This window comes from Chlorocebus sabaeus, chromosome 2 (genome assembly GCF_047675955.1).
Source record: "Chlorocebus sabaeus isolate Y175 chromosome 2, mChlSab1.0.hap1, whole genome shotgun sequence".
Classification (NCBI taxonomy): Eukaryota; Metazoa; Chordata; class Mammalia; order Primates; family Cercopithecidae; genus Chlorocebus; species Chlorocebus sabaeus.
The window spans coordinates 20,701,924-20,719,124 of NC_132905.1; the positions used below are offsets into that span (position 1 = coordinate 20,701,924).

Below are 17,201 nucleotides of genomic sequence, written 5' to 3' on the forward strand. Positions count from 1 at the left end.
CCCCGCCACCCCTCCAAAGCAATTCCTTTACGGTAGAAGGCCAGGCGAGGTGGCTCACACCTGTAGTCCCAGCATTTTGGGAGGCTAAGGCGGGCAGATCACCTGAGGTCGGGAGTACGAGACCAGCCTGATCAACATGGAGAAACCCTGTCTCTACTAAAAAAAAAGAAAATTAGCCGGGCGTGGTGGCGCATGCCTGTCATCTCAGCTACTCGGGAGGTTGAGGCAGACGAATAGCTTGAACCCAGGAGGCAGAGGCTGTGGTGAGCTGAGATTGCACCATTGCTCTCCAGCCTGGCTAACAAGAGTCAAACTCTGCCTCAAAAAAAAAAAAGTTTATTTTGTAGGTTTTCCCCTCATCTTGGATTTGTCTCGTTTCTACATGACAACATTTTGGGCAGGAATATCACAAACTGAGACTCTGTCCTCGATGTATTATATATGTCCAGTGATCCATCTTAATAACCTGGATCACTATAAAGTCATTTTTAAAAATAATTTTGAGAGAGGGTTAACTGGAGCCTATATTAACTACTTCTTAAAAAGATGAAGAAAAAGCCTGAGGATGCATTAGAAATTAAGAGACTCAAGAGCCATGACAACAAAATGCCACCAATGAATCTTGGACCAAGAGGAAAAACGTTATGGGACAACTGATGAAATTTCAGTATGAACTGTGTATCAGACAACAGTATTTTATCAACATTAATTTCCTGATTTTGATAATTCTGTAGAAGATAATGTTCCCATTCCTAGAAAACACATTTTTAAATTTTTTTTTTTTTTTCAGACAGGGTTTCACTCTGTTGCCCAGGCTGGAGTGCCATGGTGTGATCTTGGCTAACTGCAACCTCCGCCTCCCGGGTTCAAGCAATTCTCCTGCCCGTCTCTCAGTCTTCCAGTAGTAGGACTGTAGGCACACACCACCATGCCTGGCTAATTTTTGTATTTTTGGTAGAAACAGGGTTTCACCATGTTGGCCAGGCTGGTCTCGAACTCCTGAGCTCAGGTGATCCTCCTGTCTTGGCCTCCCAAAGTGCTGGGATTACAGGCATGAGCCACCACACCCACTCTTCCAATTTTTGAACCATGATTCCTTTCTATTCAAAAGCTATAAAAAGTTAATGACTGTGTTAAGTGCTATACTAGGGGTCATCTGCAGGATTGCTTTAAGATAACAAGGCATATGTAAACAAACTATTTAGGATCTAGGAAGACCAACTGCACAATTGCACTGACTTTCAGTAAATAGATGCATACATGTTCGGGATACTAATATATTCAAAATGTGGTCACTGAGAAAACTTAAAGATTAGCATATAAATTGGTAATTACTACACTAGGTGCTCTATTCCAAGAACTCTAAATGTTGAATCCTGAAAGTAATTTTTAAATTCATGCTGATACACAAGTCAAAGGATTATTCACACTATTGGTTCTGAAAAAAAATTTATCACACATTCATTCAACAGTAACCAGTCAGCCATTGTAAGCCGATCTCTGTATTAGCATATATTAAAACAAACTGCAGACTCAGGGCATGAACACTGAAAACTTAAAAGGTCATTTTTACATAACCATAGAAATCTCTGAGCAGATACAAGTACTGTCAACAGTAGCTGCATTAATAAGCAGATCTAAGGTATGGTCCAACCATGTGTATTTGTAAATAAAATTGTATTTGTTATGGTACTCTCTTGTACTGTTCATATTCTTGACTTTCAGTCTTCACATCCCATGCCATGTTTTATCCCTCTTGTTTCAAGGACGACACTGAAGCACAGTGATTAATGACTTGCCCAAGATAAACCATATACTAAACCCCAAACTCACGTTTCTGGGGAAGTGAAAACAAGATCCTGTTCTTATACTCAAGATAGGAATGGCTTCCCAATGCCAACTCCAATTCAAAAAACCATTTGTTAAGAATCTAATCCTAAGTGGGCATATGCAATAAACTCAAAACAAGTCTTTCCCTCAGTAAGTATTTTATTGAGATTTAAAGCACAAAATAGGTTAACAAATCGGGAGGAAGGTGGTAACACAGGAATGGGAACGTAAAAGTCAAAGTAGGCAGGACTCAAAACTGGCCATAAAGGCACTACGGCATGTTCATAAACACCATCAAGTGAAAGAAAGGGGAATCAAGATGTTTTCACTTCTCTTCTGCTCCACCTTAATACTCTATCTAGCCACTGTTATAGAGCATGTTGTGGACTCATTCTTCTCACAAGTTAGCAAGGGAACTAAACATTTCATCAGTCAGCCCTATGCTCATCAAGTGAGCCAATGTTACACAGTGATTTCATGCATCCAGTGACTTAGAACTACAGGCAAGGATAGGCCCTGACTACTAATAAATTGGTTGTGGCTATTACTAGAAAATTATGGATGCAGGCATTTACCTATACAATGACCTGCTTACTGCGGCAGCTAACAATGTAGTCAAACCAGTCTATTATCATATGATGTCCTATTAACAAGAGAGCCCAGTTGAAGGATGTTTCATATTTTTAGAAAGCCAAATATCTTACTATAATATCCTCCCACCCCTCTTTTAAAAAGGCTGTGGTTCAAAAAGCTTTTATGTTCTTTCCCTGAAAACAAGAGAACTTTGGTCAAAGCCAATTTTTAAGAGTCATCACTTCTGCTGAGTAGGCAAAACAATGAACTACAGTAACACACACCACTTTCTTTCCTTAAATTCTGAGATTTATACTGGAAAAATAAACCCATTTCTTTATAAACATCTAATTAAGTAAAGTATCAAAGAAAATAAGATAATAGAAGAAGCATCCGCCTTTTGGGGCACTATATTCCTAAGGTTGGGCTTTAAGATTTTTTAACAGGAAACCCAGAATTTCTGAAAAACAGGTTTTTTTTCACACTACCAAGAACTCACAGCCACTCTGTGAATGCCCTAGATATTTGACTCATAAAGTTTTTCAACTCTATCTTATTAGGCATATTTCTGGATTATTTGAACCTAAAAACCAACCCTAGAATATCATGCTTTCCAGGCACACCTGTGGCACAATGAGTGGTGTACGACCATGCCCCATCACAATCCAACCCTTAGTACCCTACACTGTGACAGCTCCTGGAAAGGTATTAAAGCTGAGCCAATTAATCTATATTTTGATTTCAGACTAAGATCAATAAATGCTTTTAAAAAAATTATTTATATAATTAAGTATCTGAATAAAGGAATGTAAGGTTAATTCACTTCTCCAACTGCAATTTCAACTCATCAGGCTTATGGATGTATGGACTAACTGCTAACCTAGTAACTCGTACAAATTTGCAGTATTCAAATTTGGTTTCCACAGTACTCATTACACCTCACTCGTAATAAAGTACAAAAGTTTGGGCTTACCCATTTCACTGTTTTTCAAAGCAATTACACAATGCATTAACATTTACAAGTATGATCTAACCAATTATCACATAATCCCACTAACTACGAAGGGGACTATTGGGTGGAACTTAACTGGCAACTGACTTTATTAAGTGCCTGTTAAACATAATTATCTTTCAGCATAAAATGCAGTATGTGCTTTTACACTTTGAATAAACTCAAGTTCAGATCAAAAAGAGGCTACTTCCATTTCCACATGACAAACATTAAAGACAACTGAACCACTCTCTAACATGAATTACGCTGACAACTTCCAGAAAGTGGATTATCTAAACAAGATCCCAAGTATTAGGAGTTATTTCTTAGAGTTTAAATTTGCCTTTGAAAAAAGTTCCATTACTTAAAATTAATTTAAGCAAAATCATGGAACAGATTGACTAAAAAATACCTTTTATTTTTACTCAACTTGTTAAAGGGGCAGATGAAGACTTTGGCAAATTTGATTAACAGCACAAAATAATGTTATCCAAACTGAATAATTTATTGCTGATCTGAGGCTTGCCTTGTTTACACTTCAGTAGAATTTACATGTTTCCACAAATGGCAGATACCAACATTTTAAGGAATTTAATAGTGACCTATTCAATAAGGCAATCATCTTGGTAGCAAAGTTTTATTTAAATCTTACATAACTCAAGCTTTATAAAAAGCCAACATAATTGAAAATTGGGTTCTCCCTCTAAAGTCTTAAGTATTCAAAGCTTGAAACAGTTAATTTAAAAATAAGCAAACAAATAAAACAAAAAAACCCTGCCAGCAGATCCTGCTGAAATACTTAAAAAAAAAAAAACACAACTAAATGAGCTTACTCTTTACAAAAGTTATTTTAGCTCAAAAGCTATAAAATCAAAGTTATCTTAATTCTACAAAGAAGGGACAGGGTGTCTGACTTCATGCCACCATTTCCTTAGAGCCTCATCTTTTTCATCAAATTTGGCCACAAATCAAATTTCTGTGTGCCCCTGTTTTCAGATTCCTCTTGCAGAAGAGGCCAAGTATAAACATGGAAGAGTAACTGCCTAAATAGGAAAGTGTTCCATAATAGTGTGCAAAGAACAAGAGAGTTCTGAGTTAATCTCTGGAACTCGACCTGGACCTTGATCTTGACTTTGAACGAGACCTAGAACGGGATCTTGAAGCTCTTTTTGGTGGAGGGGACACAGAACGGGCCTTTGAGGGTGGAACAGGTAGTGGCGAATTGGAATGGGACTGGCTCCTTGATCTGGATTTTGACTTTATATCACCCTTTCCATTTTCTTTGGGGGATCGGGACCGAGACCTGCTTCGAGATTTCTCATACTCATCCTTAGATCTGCTTCGAGAATGTGAATGGGAGCCCCGATCAGACTTGGGCTTAGATTTGCTCTTTGATCTAGATTTCCTGCCTTTTGATCGAGAACGTGATCGACCTTTGCTCCGCGACCTGGAACTGGACAAGGAAAGACCGATTCTCTCAATACTTTGTAAGAACATACACATACTCCATAAACAAGTACAGTAATATTCACAATGACTCAACAGAACATTATTTACCGGGAGCGACTTTTTGAGATACTTCGAGATCTACTGCGGCTGCTCCTGCGACTCCTACTTCGTGACCGTCTTCTAGATCGAGACCTATTAGGAGAAAAACAATGAAGTCTTAATCTCAATCCATCTTAAATACATCTGTGCCATCTGGCAAAAATAGATAAGCCAAAGAATAATGTTTTTCTTTACTACGAAATTAAATACACGTTCAAAACATCCAGAAAAAAACCCAATGATGCACAGCCAAAATAAACTAAAAGATGGCTTTAATTCAAGTAGGCAACAATTGAAATTACTCCATTACTTCCCTTTTTTATTGTCAAATATTCTGTTTCCTCCCCACAGTGTCCTTCAACAAGTTACCTGGATCTGCTTCCAGAGTAAGATCGCCTATGGCTTGTGCGTGGCTTATCTTCAATAAGCCTAATATTTCTGCCATTTATTTCTGTGCCATCCAGTTTGTCCAAAGCACGCTTCATGTCAGAATAGGAGCGAAACTCAATTACACCCTCATTTGTTCGTTCCTTGTGGGCATCCGCATAGGTTACTTCACCTGCTTGTCGCATAAAATCCTGAAACGATAAGATTGGTCAGACTCGGAAATCTTAAAAGATCTATATACTATAATAAATTCCCAGAAATAAGAATGTAAAAAGAGTTTACTTTAAAGCATTAGTCGTATTTTTTGTATCTTGTATTACAGCACATACCTTTAAATCTTGCCAACTGCACCGACTAGAAAGATTTTCTACAATAAGCCTGTATTCTGTACGAACAGGTGGTCCGTATTTGTCTCTGCCAGATGTTCTCCGACTGCTGTATCCACCTCCACCACCTTTATCACATGAAGGGAACAATTAGATGCCTTGTAATGATAAAAACGCATAATGTCTTTGAAAGTTAGTACAAACATATCAACTTTTATTTACTGGAGTAGGACTTTGCTATTATATTGCTAAACCTTCGACACATTTGTGATTTGCCATAAAATTAAATTAAGGGCAAGTCAAATAGACTAAATCCAACTAAACCTCTCCTACAATCTGTTAGAGAGTGACTGCTCCTTTATTCGATTTACCTCGCTAAGTTTTATTTTACAGAACATTGTAAAATATAAAACTTAACTGATTACATGCATTTCTACATTTTACAAAAATGTTTACTAGTTTTACACTAAGTACTTACATCACAGTGTGAGGTTTTTGGTGGTGGTTTGGCCACAAAACACGCAAGGTAACAGTCACCTAGTTCAGATTAACCAGTTTTGTCTAACCCTTGGAATCCTCACCATCACCCTGCGTCTAATGGCAAAAGGCTGCTGTCGTCATGGCTTCCGGTAAGGTCAGCCAAAGGGTCATAGGGCAAGGGTCACACAATGTATGGAAAAGCCAAGGCCAATCAGGAAAGGCAGTCATCTTAGCCTCAGTGGACACAGCCTCAGCCCCATTGGTCACTTTCAAATTGAAACATCAAGGACTTGTTAAAAAGTTTGAATTCAACATGCAACAATTTAAACATCAAACATTTAACATAACCAAAAATCCCCCCAACCTCCTCCCAGTAACATGCCCCAGTTAGTTCAAATACAGCATAAAGCTTATTTAGATCTACTTTGTGGTACAATACCACATTACTTAAAAATAGTACATTCTTCGGCCCCCATCAAGTTCCATAACTTTAAGACCTATACTTTAAGCTCCACCCTTCCCCGTCCCCCGCCCCGCTACCCCACCTCCACCCCAGCCTGCCCCCGAACCTCTAACTAATGCACTGATAGGTAAGTAAGGAGAATACAACAAATACAGCCACTCCTTACTTCCTCTGTGGTTAGAACCTGTGACAGTGCTGACAAGGGGCCAGAAGAAGCCACCCCGCTCCCAACTTCGCAAATAAAACCAAACACCCAAACCCAATCCCCGCGCTCCGGCGTCCCATGGCTGCCCCGGGCAGACATGAAGGCAGCGGGGCTCGGGGACGCCCGAGTCAAACGACCCCCGGCCCTCGCGCCTGCCCGGGCTGGGAGGCCCCAACCCACCCACCCCCGCCCGCCCCCAGGGTCCCCAAGGGCGCGGAGCGCGCGGGGGTGGGACTCACTGCGGCTTCCGTAGCTGTAGCCGTCGCGATCGCGACGCGGGCCCCTGGCGTGCTCTACGATCACGCGCTCGCCGCAGAGCTCCTTGCCGTTCAGCTCGTAAACGGCGTCGTCGGCGTCGCGGGAGTCCTCGAACTCCACGAAGCCGTACCTGGGGGCGGTGCCAGGGCCGGACAACGGCGGGGGCGTCGTTAGCCAGGGCGCGCCCGTGCGCGCGCCCGCACCCCTCAGCGCGCCCCCGCGACGCCGCGCCGTCGCCATCTTGGAGGCCCTGCCACGCGGCGCCGCGGCCTTGGCCGCCTTTTTCCTTGGAGAGTTCCCGCCGCCACCAGGCCTGGGACGCTGGGCGCGGGCGCCCAGGCCCGACTCACCCATTTTTGAGATCTACTTCGAGGAGGCGGCCATAGCCACTGAAAAAGCGCTGGATGTCCTTCTCCCGGACGTTGTAGCTCAGGCGTCCTATGTAGACGCGCGGCATGTCCGTGGCGGGCGGGGGCCCAAGGGCTGGTTGTCGAACGGCGGACCGCAAGCCAGTACCGCGGTGCGGGTGCGGGGACGGCAAGAGCCCGAACACGCGCCTCACACCACAGCGGCGGCCGAGTCCAGCCACACAATGATGCGCGCGCGCGCCAGGCTTACGCTATATGGGCAGCCAGTGGGGCGGGGCCTGGCGCGTGACGTTAGCGCGCAGCGGCACGTCCGTCCCCCGTCGGCCCTGGGCTAAATGGTGACTGGCTAAATGGTGACTGGCCAGTCTGCTGCCCGCGACGTTTCGGTGTAGTGCGGTCTTGCTCGCTTCTAGGATTTTTCACCAACCCTCCCCACCGTCTTTGAAAACACAATGTCTCTAATGCAACCGCAGAATTGTTTTCTAATTTGTACCTTTTATAAAACTCTGCGCGATCGATCTCTTTGGGGTTGAAGCTCGCGAGGCGGGCTGAGAGAATCCCCGTTTTTCATTGGTTCTCGAGGTGGTTTATAATGGGTCGCCGCGGTCTCTGATTGGTGGGTTAAAACGAGGCTGCCTCTTTCCCCTAGCGATTGGTTGGTGCTCGTTTTGGTGGGGACCGCGCTCTCGGACCCAGTCGCCGGTCCGGTTTCGCAGAATCCGAGGATCGCGCGCTGAGGTCTTGCTGACCGGGCGGGGTCGCGTTGCGAGCTTGCAGAGCCGCCGACATCAGCCTCTCCAGGTCTCACTCGCAGCCTTCTTCAGTCTTGGCCTCCCCGGACGTTCCCCTCTCCCTCCATGGGTCTTCCTTGGAGCCCAGGCAACTTGACTCACTTGTGGATTGGGGTGTCCGTGGGAATCCTACGCTCACTGTAGGTGCTCAAAAGGGAGCGCGGAGGAGACCCCGCAGCCCTCCTACAGCGATGAACAATTTTTTTTTCTCCCGTATATGGAAAGTCCTTTGTCCCAATACTATCATTTCTTCCATTGACTTGAAAGTGCCTTATTTTGTGAGTTTATCAATGGAGATGCTATTTAAAGCTGGAGAACCAGATGAAAACCTCTGGTTTAAGTTTAGGTGGGGAGCGGAAGACCCAGGCCAACGCCTGGGGTACTCTAAAATTTAAGTACAGGAAAGGAGACTGACGGGGAGGAGTGACTAGGGAGGTAGGGAGAAGACCAGGAGAGTAGGGTGTCACCGAAGCTAAAAAAAAAAAAAAAAAAAAAAAAGGGAAGGGATATCACTGAGATAACACCAGCTCTTTAGATATTTTTGTATACCTGCTCTGAGTGGTGCAACCTCAATATCCTTCAGCTCCGGGTTGAAAAAGGGGGGTTTTGTCCTCCTGGAGCTATTTGGAAGTCTGGAGGGAAACGTTATTGTTTTGTCACGACTGGGGGAGGTAGACGCCATGCTTAAAGTTAGATAAATAAAAAATACGAGTCTGTAATCCCCATACCTTGGGAAGCCGAAGCAAGAGGATCTCTTAAGCCCAAGAGTTCAAGGCTGCAGTGAGCTACCATCATGCCACTGCACTACAGCCTGGGTGACAAAGCAAGACTCCAACTCCCTTGAAACATAAGAACACAACCCCAACCCACACCCCATAGAAGGCCACCCCACAAGGTTGCTGCTTTAGGCGCCCACTGGCCAGCTTTTATTCCCTTCTTTGGCCCCACCCACATCCTGCTGATTGGTCCATTTTACAGAGCGCTGATTGGTCCATTTTACAGAATGCTGATTGGTCCATTTTTACAGAGTGCTGATTGGTACGTTTACCAACCTTTAGCTAGACACAGAGTGCTGATTGGTGTGTTTACAATCCTTTAGCTAGACAAAAAAGTTCTCCAAGTCCCCACCTAACCCAGAAGCCCCACCAGCTTCACCTCTGGGTAGGCAGAATAAGGGTTCCCCCTAATCCTAACCCCTGAAACCTGTGAAGGTGTTACTTTATATGTCAAAAGGGACTTTGCAGATCTGGTTAAGTTGAGCATCTTGAGATGCAGAGATGCCCTGGGATTATCTGGGTGGGCCCAATGTGATCATAAGGGTGCTTACAAGAGGGGGACAGGAGAGCCACAGTCAGAGAAGCAGATGTGACAAAGGAGGCTGGGATTGGGGTCAGAGTGATTGACTGTAAGGAAGTCACAACCGAAGTTAATGGCTTTGAAGATGGAGGAAGGAATCATAAGCCAAAGAGTGCCAGTAGCCTCTGGAAGCTGGAAGACAGGAGGGAACAGATTCTCCCCTAGAGCCTCCTGAAAGAATGCAGCCCAGGCCAGGCGCTGTGGCTCACACCTGTGCAATCTCGGCTCACTGCAACCTCCGCCTCCTGGGTTCGAGTGGTTCTCCTGCCTCGCCTCCCGAGTAGCTGGGGTTACAGGCATGCGCCACCACGCCCAGCTAATTTTGTATTTTTAGTAGAGACGGGGTTTCACCATGTTAGTCAGGCTGGTCTCATCTCGAACTCCCAACCTCAGGTGATCCACCCGCCTCGGTCTCCCAAAGGCGTGAGCCACCGCGCCCAGCCCAACACCAGCTCTTTAGATATTTTTGTATTCCTGTTCAGTTTTGAGTGGTGCAACCTCAATATCCTTCAGCTTCGGGTTGAAAAAGCGGCGGGGGGGAGGGGGGGGGGGCGGGCGGGGGGAGGCGGGGTGCCCTCCTGGAGCTATTTGGCAGTCTGGAGGGAAACGTTGTTTGTCACGACTGGGGGAGGTAGAGACCGTGCTTAAAGTTAGATAAAAAAATATGAGTCTGTAATCCCTGCACCTTGGGAAACTGAGGCAGGAAGATCTCTTGAGCCCAGGAGTTCGAGGTTGCAGTAAGCTATGATCATGCCACTGCACTGCAGCCTGGGTGAAAAAGCAAGACTCTGACTCAAAGAAAGAAAGAAAAACAAGGAGCAAGGCATGGTAGCTCACGCCTGTAATCCCAGCACTTTGGGAGGCCCAGGTGAGAGGATTGCTTGAGCCCAGGAGTTCGATATCAACCTGGGCAACATGGCGAGATCCCGTCTCCACAAAAAAAAAAAAAAAAAAAAAAAAAATTTTAAATTAGCTAGGCATGGTGGCACATGCTTGTAGTTCCAACTACTGGGGAGGCTCTCAACAGGGGGCAGTTCTGTCCCCCCAGGGGACATCTGTCAATATCTGAAGACATTCTGGTTGTCATAGCTGGAGGAGGGAAGAAGCTGCTGGTATCTCATGGGTAGAGGCTAGGGATATCATGAAACATCCTGCAAGGCACAGGACAGCCCCACCACGAAGAATTATCTGGCCTGGAATGTCAGTAGCTGAGGTTGAGAAGTGCTAGTCCAAATGAATCCTGTACAGAAGTTTTTTCTTTCTTTTCTTTTTTTTTTTTTAAAATAGAGACAGGATCTCCCTATGTTACCCAGGCTGATCTCGAACTCCTAGGCTCAAGGAGTTCAATCCTCAGCCTCCCAAAGTGCTGGGATTACAGGCATGAGCCACCATGCCCAGCCTACAGAAGTTTGTAAAACGAGGTTTGGACTAGCTTGGCAACATGCAATCCAATCTCCCAGTTGGAAGAGCCTCAGAGGGTCTTTCAATCATCTGAATCATGATTCTTTCTAACTCTGTCACTGACAGTTTCCAATTCTGGATTCTGTTTCTGGAGCAACTGCTGCTATATTCACTCCACTCCATACAGATACACCTGAGTTGCTACGAAAGGGGATTTGCCGGGCACGGTGGCTCACACCTGTAATCCCATCACCTTGAGAGGCAGAGATGGGATCACTTGATCCCGGGAGCACAAGACCAGCCTGAGCAACATAGCGAGATTCCATCTCTATAAAAAGAAATTAAAAAAAAAAGGCCAAGAGTGGTGGCGCATGCTTGTAGTCCTAGCTACTCCAGGGACTGAGGTGGGAGGATCACTTGAGCCCTGGAGGTCAAGGCTGCAGTGAGTTGTGATGGCTCCACTTCACTCCAGCCTGGGTGACAGAGCAAGACTCTTGTCTAAAAAAGAAAGAAAAGAAATGAGAGAAAGGAAAGAAAGAAAGAAGAAAAGAAATGAGCTCCCATGCTGCACATCTACCATTTCTCCTTTGATTTGTTCTCCCAACACATCAGCAGCGTTGGGTCCTCAGGAAGACTCCACAGCATGGTGACAATCCAACACCTCTCTCAATTATGATATCTGAAGCTGTTTTCTCTTCCGCAGCAGTGCTCTTGGGTTTCTTGTTAGGGGTAGCCACGGGGCTTTGGGAAAAGAGAAGTGAGAGGAAGAGCGGATGATATCACAGCTGCATCTTTCTCTTTGACAAACGAATTCCCCATCCTTCAATAAATACTACCCCACTGACTCCCGGAAGCAACATCCAGTCCCACCAATACCATAAAAGTGTCATTTCCTGCTTCAACTCTTGCAAATAATGAATTTTAACACATTTTTTAAAAATGAGAGTTTGATGAGTAAAAAATGTTATTATTGTCAAATTCTCCCTTCCGTAACTATATTCCATGAACTTGTTTGTTTAAGCCTCTCTCTGTACACATATTTATGTATCTATGCATGTATAAATCTTGCTGCTGCCCACTCTTTGAGTCTGCACTATCTTTAAGAGCTGTAACCCTCACTGCAGAAGGTCTGCGGCTTAACACCACGAACCCACCGGAAGGAAGAAACTCCAGACACATCTGAACATCTGAAGGAACAAACTCCGGACACACCATCTTTAAGAACTGTAACACTCACCGCGAGGGTCTGTGGCTTCATTCTTGAAGTCAATGAGACCAAGAACCTGCCGGAAGGAACCAATTCCGGACACACTACCAAAGGGACTCTGAAATTTTGTTAAATTCAGGAATGGAAGCTGGGTGCAAGGACTTGTGCTTTGTAATCCCAGTGCTTTGGGAGGATGAGGTGGGAGGATCTCTGGAGGCCAGGAGTTCAAGACCAGCCTGGGCAATATAGCAAGTCTACAAAAAATGAAAAAAGGCCGGGCATGGTAGCTAGCACCTGTAATCCCAACACTTTGGGAGGATGAGGCGGGCAGATCACTTGAGGTCAGGAGTTCGAGACCAGCCTGGCCAAAATGGTGAAACCCCGACTCTACCAGAAACACAAAAAAATTAGCCGGGTGTGGTGGTGCAGGCCTGTAATCCCAGCTACTCGGGAGACTGAGGCACAAGGATCGCTTAAACCCGGGAGGTGGAGGTCGCAGTGAGCAGAGACTGCACTACTGCACTCCAGCCTGGGCGACAGAACAAGACTATGTGTCAAAGAAAGAAAGAAAGAAAAATGTTAGTAGGCATGGTGGGACGCACCTGTAGTCCTAGCTACTTGGGAGGCAAAGGCAGGAAAATCACTTGCAACTGCTCTCCAGCCTAGGCCACAGAGTGAAAACCTGTCCCCCTCGCTTCCAAAAATTTAGGAATGGCAACTGGGAAGTGGCTAAAAAGGTAAGGAAAACATCCCAAAAGAGTGTGGTGTCACAGCAGCTAGGAGTGGAAAGAGTTTCAAGGAAGTAGTGGTTAATTGACAAACAAGTTCATAAGCCTTTGATCCAGTAAGCTTAATCCTAGAAATCTATTTGACAAGGAGCCAGTTTGTAAAACCATGGGTCCAAGGATGCTTATTTAAGCCATGGAATACTCTTGCACGATGAAAATAAGTAAGATTATTCTCATTTCAAATATTTATTGAATGCCTGCTGTTCTCAGCATCGGGAAAACAACAGTCACGTCATGTGTCGGCTTTGCAAACTAGGGCCTCAGTCAAATCTTGGCCTGTCACCTGTTTTGTAAATAAGGTTCTATGGGAACACAGCATCACCCATTCATTTACACATTGTCTATGGCTCCTCTCGAGCTACAGCAGCAGTCTTGATTTCGTTATTATATCGAGTGGTCGCAACAGAGTGAAACTCTGCAAAGCCTACACCATTTCCTCGCTGGCTCTTCACAGAAGAGGTTTGCTTACCTCAGTCTGTGTGACTGACCACGAATGATGCTTTTGGGTGTTGTTAAGTAAAGAAGGCAAGTTTTAATATATGCATGATCCCATTTTTTTGTAAATAACACCACCTCAAGCCCCCGTCCCGCCCTGCCATTTTTTTTTTTTTTTTTTTTTTGAGACAAAGTCTCACTTGGTCATCCAGGCTGAAGTGCAGTGGTGCCGTCTTGGCTTACTGCAATCTCCACCTCCTGGGCTCAGGAAATTTTCCCACCTCAGCCTCCTGAGTAGCTGGGACTACTGGTATGCGCCACCACGTCCAGCTAATTTTTTTTATTTTTTGTAGAGATGGGTTTTTGCCATGTTGCCCAGGCTAGTCTCGAACTCCTGGACTCAACTGATCTGCCCACCTCAGCCTCTCAGAGTGCTGGGATTACAGGCATGAGCCACCTTGCCTGGCCTAAAACTCCCAGCTCTTGATACGACTACATATGTGTATATTGGATGGGTTTGTGGTGGCTTTTGAATATCAATGGGGGTAGGTCCTATACAGTCACGTCCCTCCAACTCCCCCTGCATTCCTTACTCTTCCTTCTCCCACCAGCTCTTGAATGTGCCAAACATACACCAGCCTCAGGGCCTTGTCACTGGACAGCTCCCTGCATCTGGAACTGTTTTTCTATGATTAGCGCCCCTCATTTCCTTTTGGTTTCTGCTCAATGTTATTGCTGTGGCTTGAACATGTCCCTCAACAGTTTCTGTGTTTGAGACTTTGTCCCCAGTGCATGATATTGGGAGGTGAGGCCTAATAAGAGGTGACTGAATCATGAATGAGGGTGGAGCCTTCACGAATTAATGTTATTACGGAAGGATGGGTTGGTTATTAAGAGGTGAATTGTTTTAAAGAGAGTCTGGCCCCCAGTGCCTTTCTGTCTTGTGTAAGAAATAAATTTCTTTTCTGACTGGTCCAAGTGCAATGATGTTTGCAACTAATTGATCACAACCAGTTATAGATTTCTTTGTTCCTTCTCTACTTCCACTGCGTCACATGACTAGCCTTAAAAAAAGAGAGGGAGAAATAAATTTTTCATTATAAATTACCCAGTTTGTGGTATATCAGCAGAAAACAGACTGTTATCAGAAGCGCCTCCTCAACCATCTATTTAGAAATAGCATCTTTCCCCTGAACTCTGTGTCTCTTCTTCCCCTGTTCCATTTTTTTTCATAGAACTTTTCATCACCTGAGATATTTCTTTCTGCCTCTCCCATCCCCAACTAGAATGTCAGCATCAGTGGAGCAGGGATGCTGTCTGTCTTTTTACACCTTCATCCTCAGCTCTTAGAAAAGTCCAAAAACGGGCTGGGCGCAGTGGCTCACGCCTGTAATCCCAGCACTTTGGGAGGCTGAGGCGGGTGGATCACCTGAGGTCAGGAGTTCGAGAGTCATGATTGTACGACTGCTCTCCCTTCCTCTCTCTCTCCCTGTCTCCCTCTCCCTCCTTCTCCCTCTCTGTCTCTCTGTCTCTCTGTCTCTCTCTCTCTCTCTCTCCCCCTCTCCTGTCTCTCAGCTGGTCAACATGGTGAAACCCCGTCTCTACTAAAAATACAAAAATTAGCTGGGTGTGGTCGCCCATGCCTGCAATTCCACCCACTCAGGAGGCTGAGGGAAGAGAATCACTTGAACTGGGGAGGCGCAGGTTGCAGTGCAGTTAGCCAAGACTGTGCCACTGCACTCCAGCCTGAGCGATAGAGCGAGCAAGACTCCATCTCAAAAAAAAAAAAAGAAAAAAAAAGAAGAAGAAAGAAGAGTCCACATACAGCTAGACACAGTAGCACACACTTGTAGTTCCACCTACTTGGGAGGCTGAGGCAGAAAGGTGCTTGAACCCAGGGTTTTGAGGTTGCAGTGAGCTAATGCACTCCAGCCTGGGTGACAAAGTGAGACCCTATCAATAAAACAAAAACAAAACTGCAGCATACAAAGTAAGTGCTAATTGAGAGCAGTGCCACTCTGGGACATTGTGCAGAGCACGTGAAGCGAGACTCTCCATTCAGCAGATATTAGTGTGCTGATGCGTTCACCAGGATGTGCTGGTGGGATGGAATCTTCCACCTTCTGGTTAGTGCTGCCCAGACACACCACCTTCAAAGGGGTGCAGGGATGTCCTCACCAGATCCCACATTTCCTCCACCAAAATTTATCCATACAGAAAATTCCAGTGTGGCTCTGGAGCCACTGGGACTCTCAGATTATTGGTGGCAGTGGAAATTGGCACAATCACTTTGGAAAGCTGCATGGTGGTGTCCATTAAAGCTGAAAGCTGGTAGTGGCTGTCACCGTGACCTAGGGAGGGGAGAGCTAGGAAAGGGTATGAGGGGCTGCTGGAATTCTGGTCGGATTTTGTTTCTTGAACTGGGTACTAGGGTGCGCTGTTGATGAAAATGCACTGAGCTGTGCACTTATGATTTGTGCATGCTACTGTATGCATGTTGTACTTCACCGGAAAATTAAAACAAAAAAGGTGATAAATCTCTAAAGAAAATTACAATTACACACTTCACCTAGAGCCCTCTTTGTCATGCTGGTAACTAAAGCTCTACTGATAAGTTTTTATGTATTTGTTTATTTATTTATTTATTTCTGAGATGGAGTCTCGCTCTGCCCCCAGGGCTGGAGTGCAGTAGCACGATCTCAGCTCACTGCAACCTCCACCTCCTGGGCTCAAGCAATTCTCCTGTTTCACTGCAACCTACACCTCCTGGGTTCAAGCAATTCTCTTGTCTCAGCCTCCTGAGAAATAGGATTACAGGTGTGTGTCATCACTCCTGGCTAATTTTTGTATTTTTAAGTAGAGGTGGGATTTCACCATGTTGGCCAGGCTGGTCTCAAACTTCTGACCTTGTGATTCGCCGACCTTGGCCTCCCAAAGTGCTGGGATTATACCATGCCCGGCTGAGAACTTGATTTATAGTGTTTGTACAGAAATGTTAATTTATCGGAATCAGTTGGTTGTTTATGCTTTGGTTGAGGGAGCAGCGGGCTTGTTTCCAATGGGTTTTCGGTAGGCTAAGACGTACTCCGTGGTGCTGAAGCTGTGGCTTTGTTGCCACCTGGTGGCTATCAGTGTGATTACAGTGGTAGAAAAATGAACAGCAGCTCATTCCTGCCTGAAAGAAGCTCACAGCTATTAACAGAAGGTTCTCGAAGGTCCCCGAATCCAAGTCTTCTAATTGTCAAGCCTCTTATTCACCTAGAAGTTTTCTGGCCCTTATTTGGCTACACCCCTGACGGAAAGTTCACTGCTTAACTGGGGGTCCAAGTCCATTGTTGGACATCTTTCACTGTGTGTTATTAATTCTTTATATAAACAATTACCTTCCTTGAATTGTCTACCCACTGGTCCTGGCTGTGCCCGAGGCTGTGCAAATACATCTGTTTCCAACAAATGGGTCTTTCAGATGTTGGGGTCAGCACTCAGATGCTCTATTCATGTTCTCTCTTCTGCCTAAGTGCCCATAGTCTCCCTGATACGGTTTGGCTCTGTGTCCGCACCCAAATCTCATCTCAAATTGTAATCCCTACGTGGAGGGAGGCACCTGGTGGGAGACAATTGGGTCACAGGGGTGGTTTCTCCCATGCTGTTCTCGTGATAGTGAGGGAGTTCTCATGAGATCTAATGGTTTATAAGTGGCAGTTTCCCCTTTGCTCTCTCTCTCTCTCAATCTCTCCCTCTCTCTTCCTCTCTCTTCCTCTCTCTCCCTCTCCATCCCTCTCTCTCCCTCTCTC

At 45.3% G+C, this 17,201-nt stretch overlaps 1 protein-coding gene across 1 annotated transcript; it reads right to left on the minus strand.

Annotated features, from left to right (window-relative positions):
• Window positions 1-1,971: 1,971 nt before the first annotated feature.
• SRSF6 (serine and arginine rich splicing factor 6) lies at window positions 1,972-7,693 on the minus strand. Its single transcript, XM_008016978.3, has 6 exons — window positions 7,412-7,693; window positions 7,043-7,191; window positions 5,659-5,783; window positions 5,312-5,520; window positions 4,952-5,035; window positions 1,972-4,847 (listed from the first exon to the last, which is right to left on the minus strand). The coding sequence occupies exons 1-6, from the start codon at window positions 7,516-7,518 to the stop codon at window positions 4,490-4,492; spliced, it is 1,032 nt and encodes a 343-aa protein (XP_008015169.1). The 5' UTR covers window positions 7,519-7,693; the 3' UTR covers window positions 1,972-4,489.
• Between the last annotated feature and the right edge of the window lie 9,508 nt (window positions 7,694-17,201).

Excerpts from the sequence above, each read along its gene's own strand:
- SRSF6 (XM_008016978.3), bottom strand. The coding sequence starts at position 7,518 with ATGCCGCGCGTCTACATAGGACGCCTGAGCTACAACGTCCGGGAGAAG. Across the intron at positions 5,784-7,042 it reads CTACAGCTACGGAAGCCGCA|GTGGTGGAGGTGGATACAGC; the intron begins GTGAGTCCCACC and ends CATGTGATAAAG. Across the intron at positions 4,848-4,951 it reads ATCTCAAAAAGTCGCTCCCG|TTCCAGGTCGCGGAGCAAAG; the intron begins GTAAATAATGTT and ends TTCCTTGTCCAG.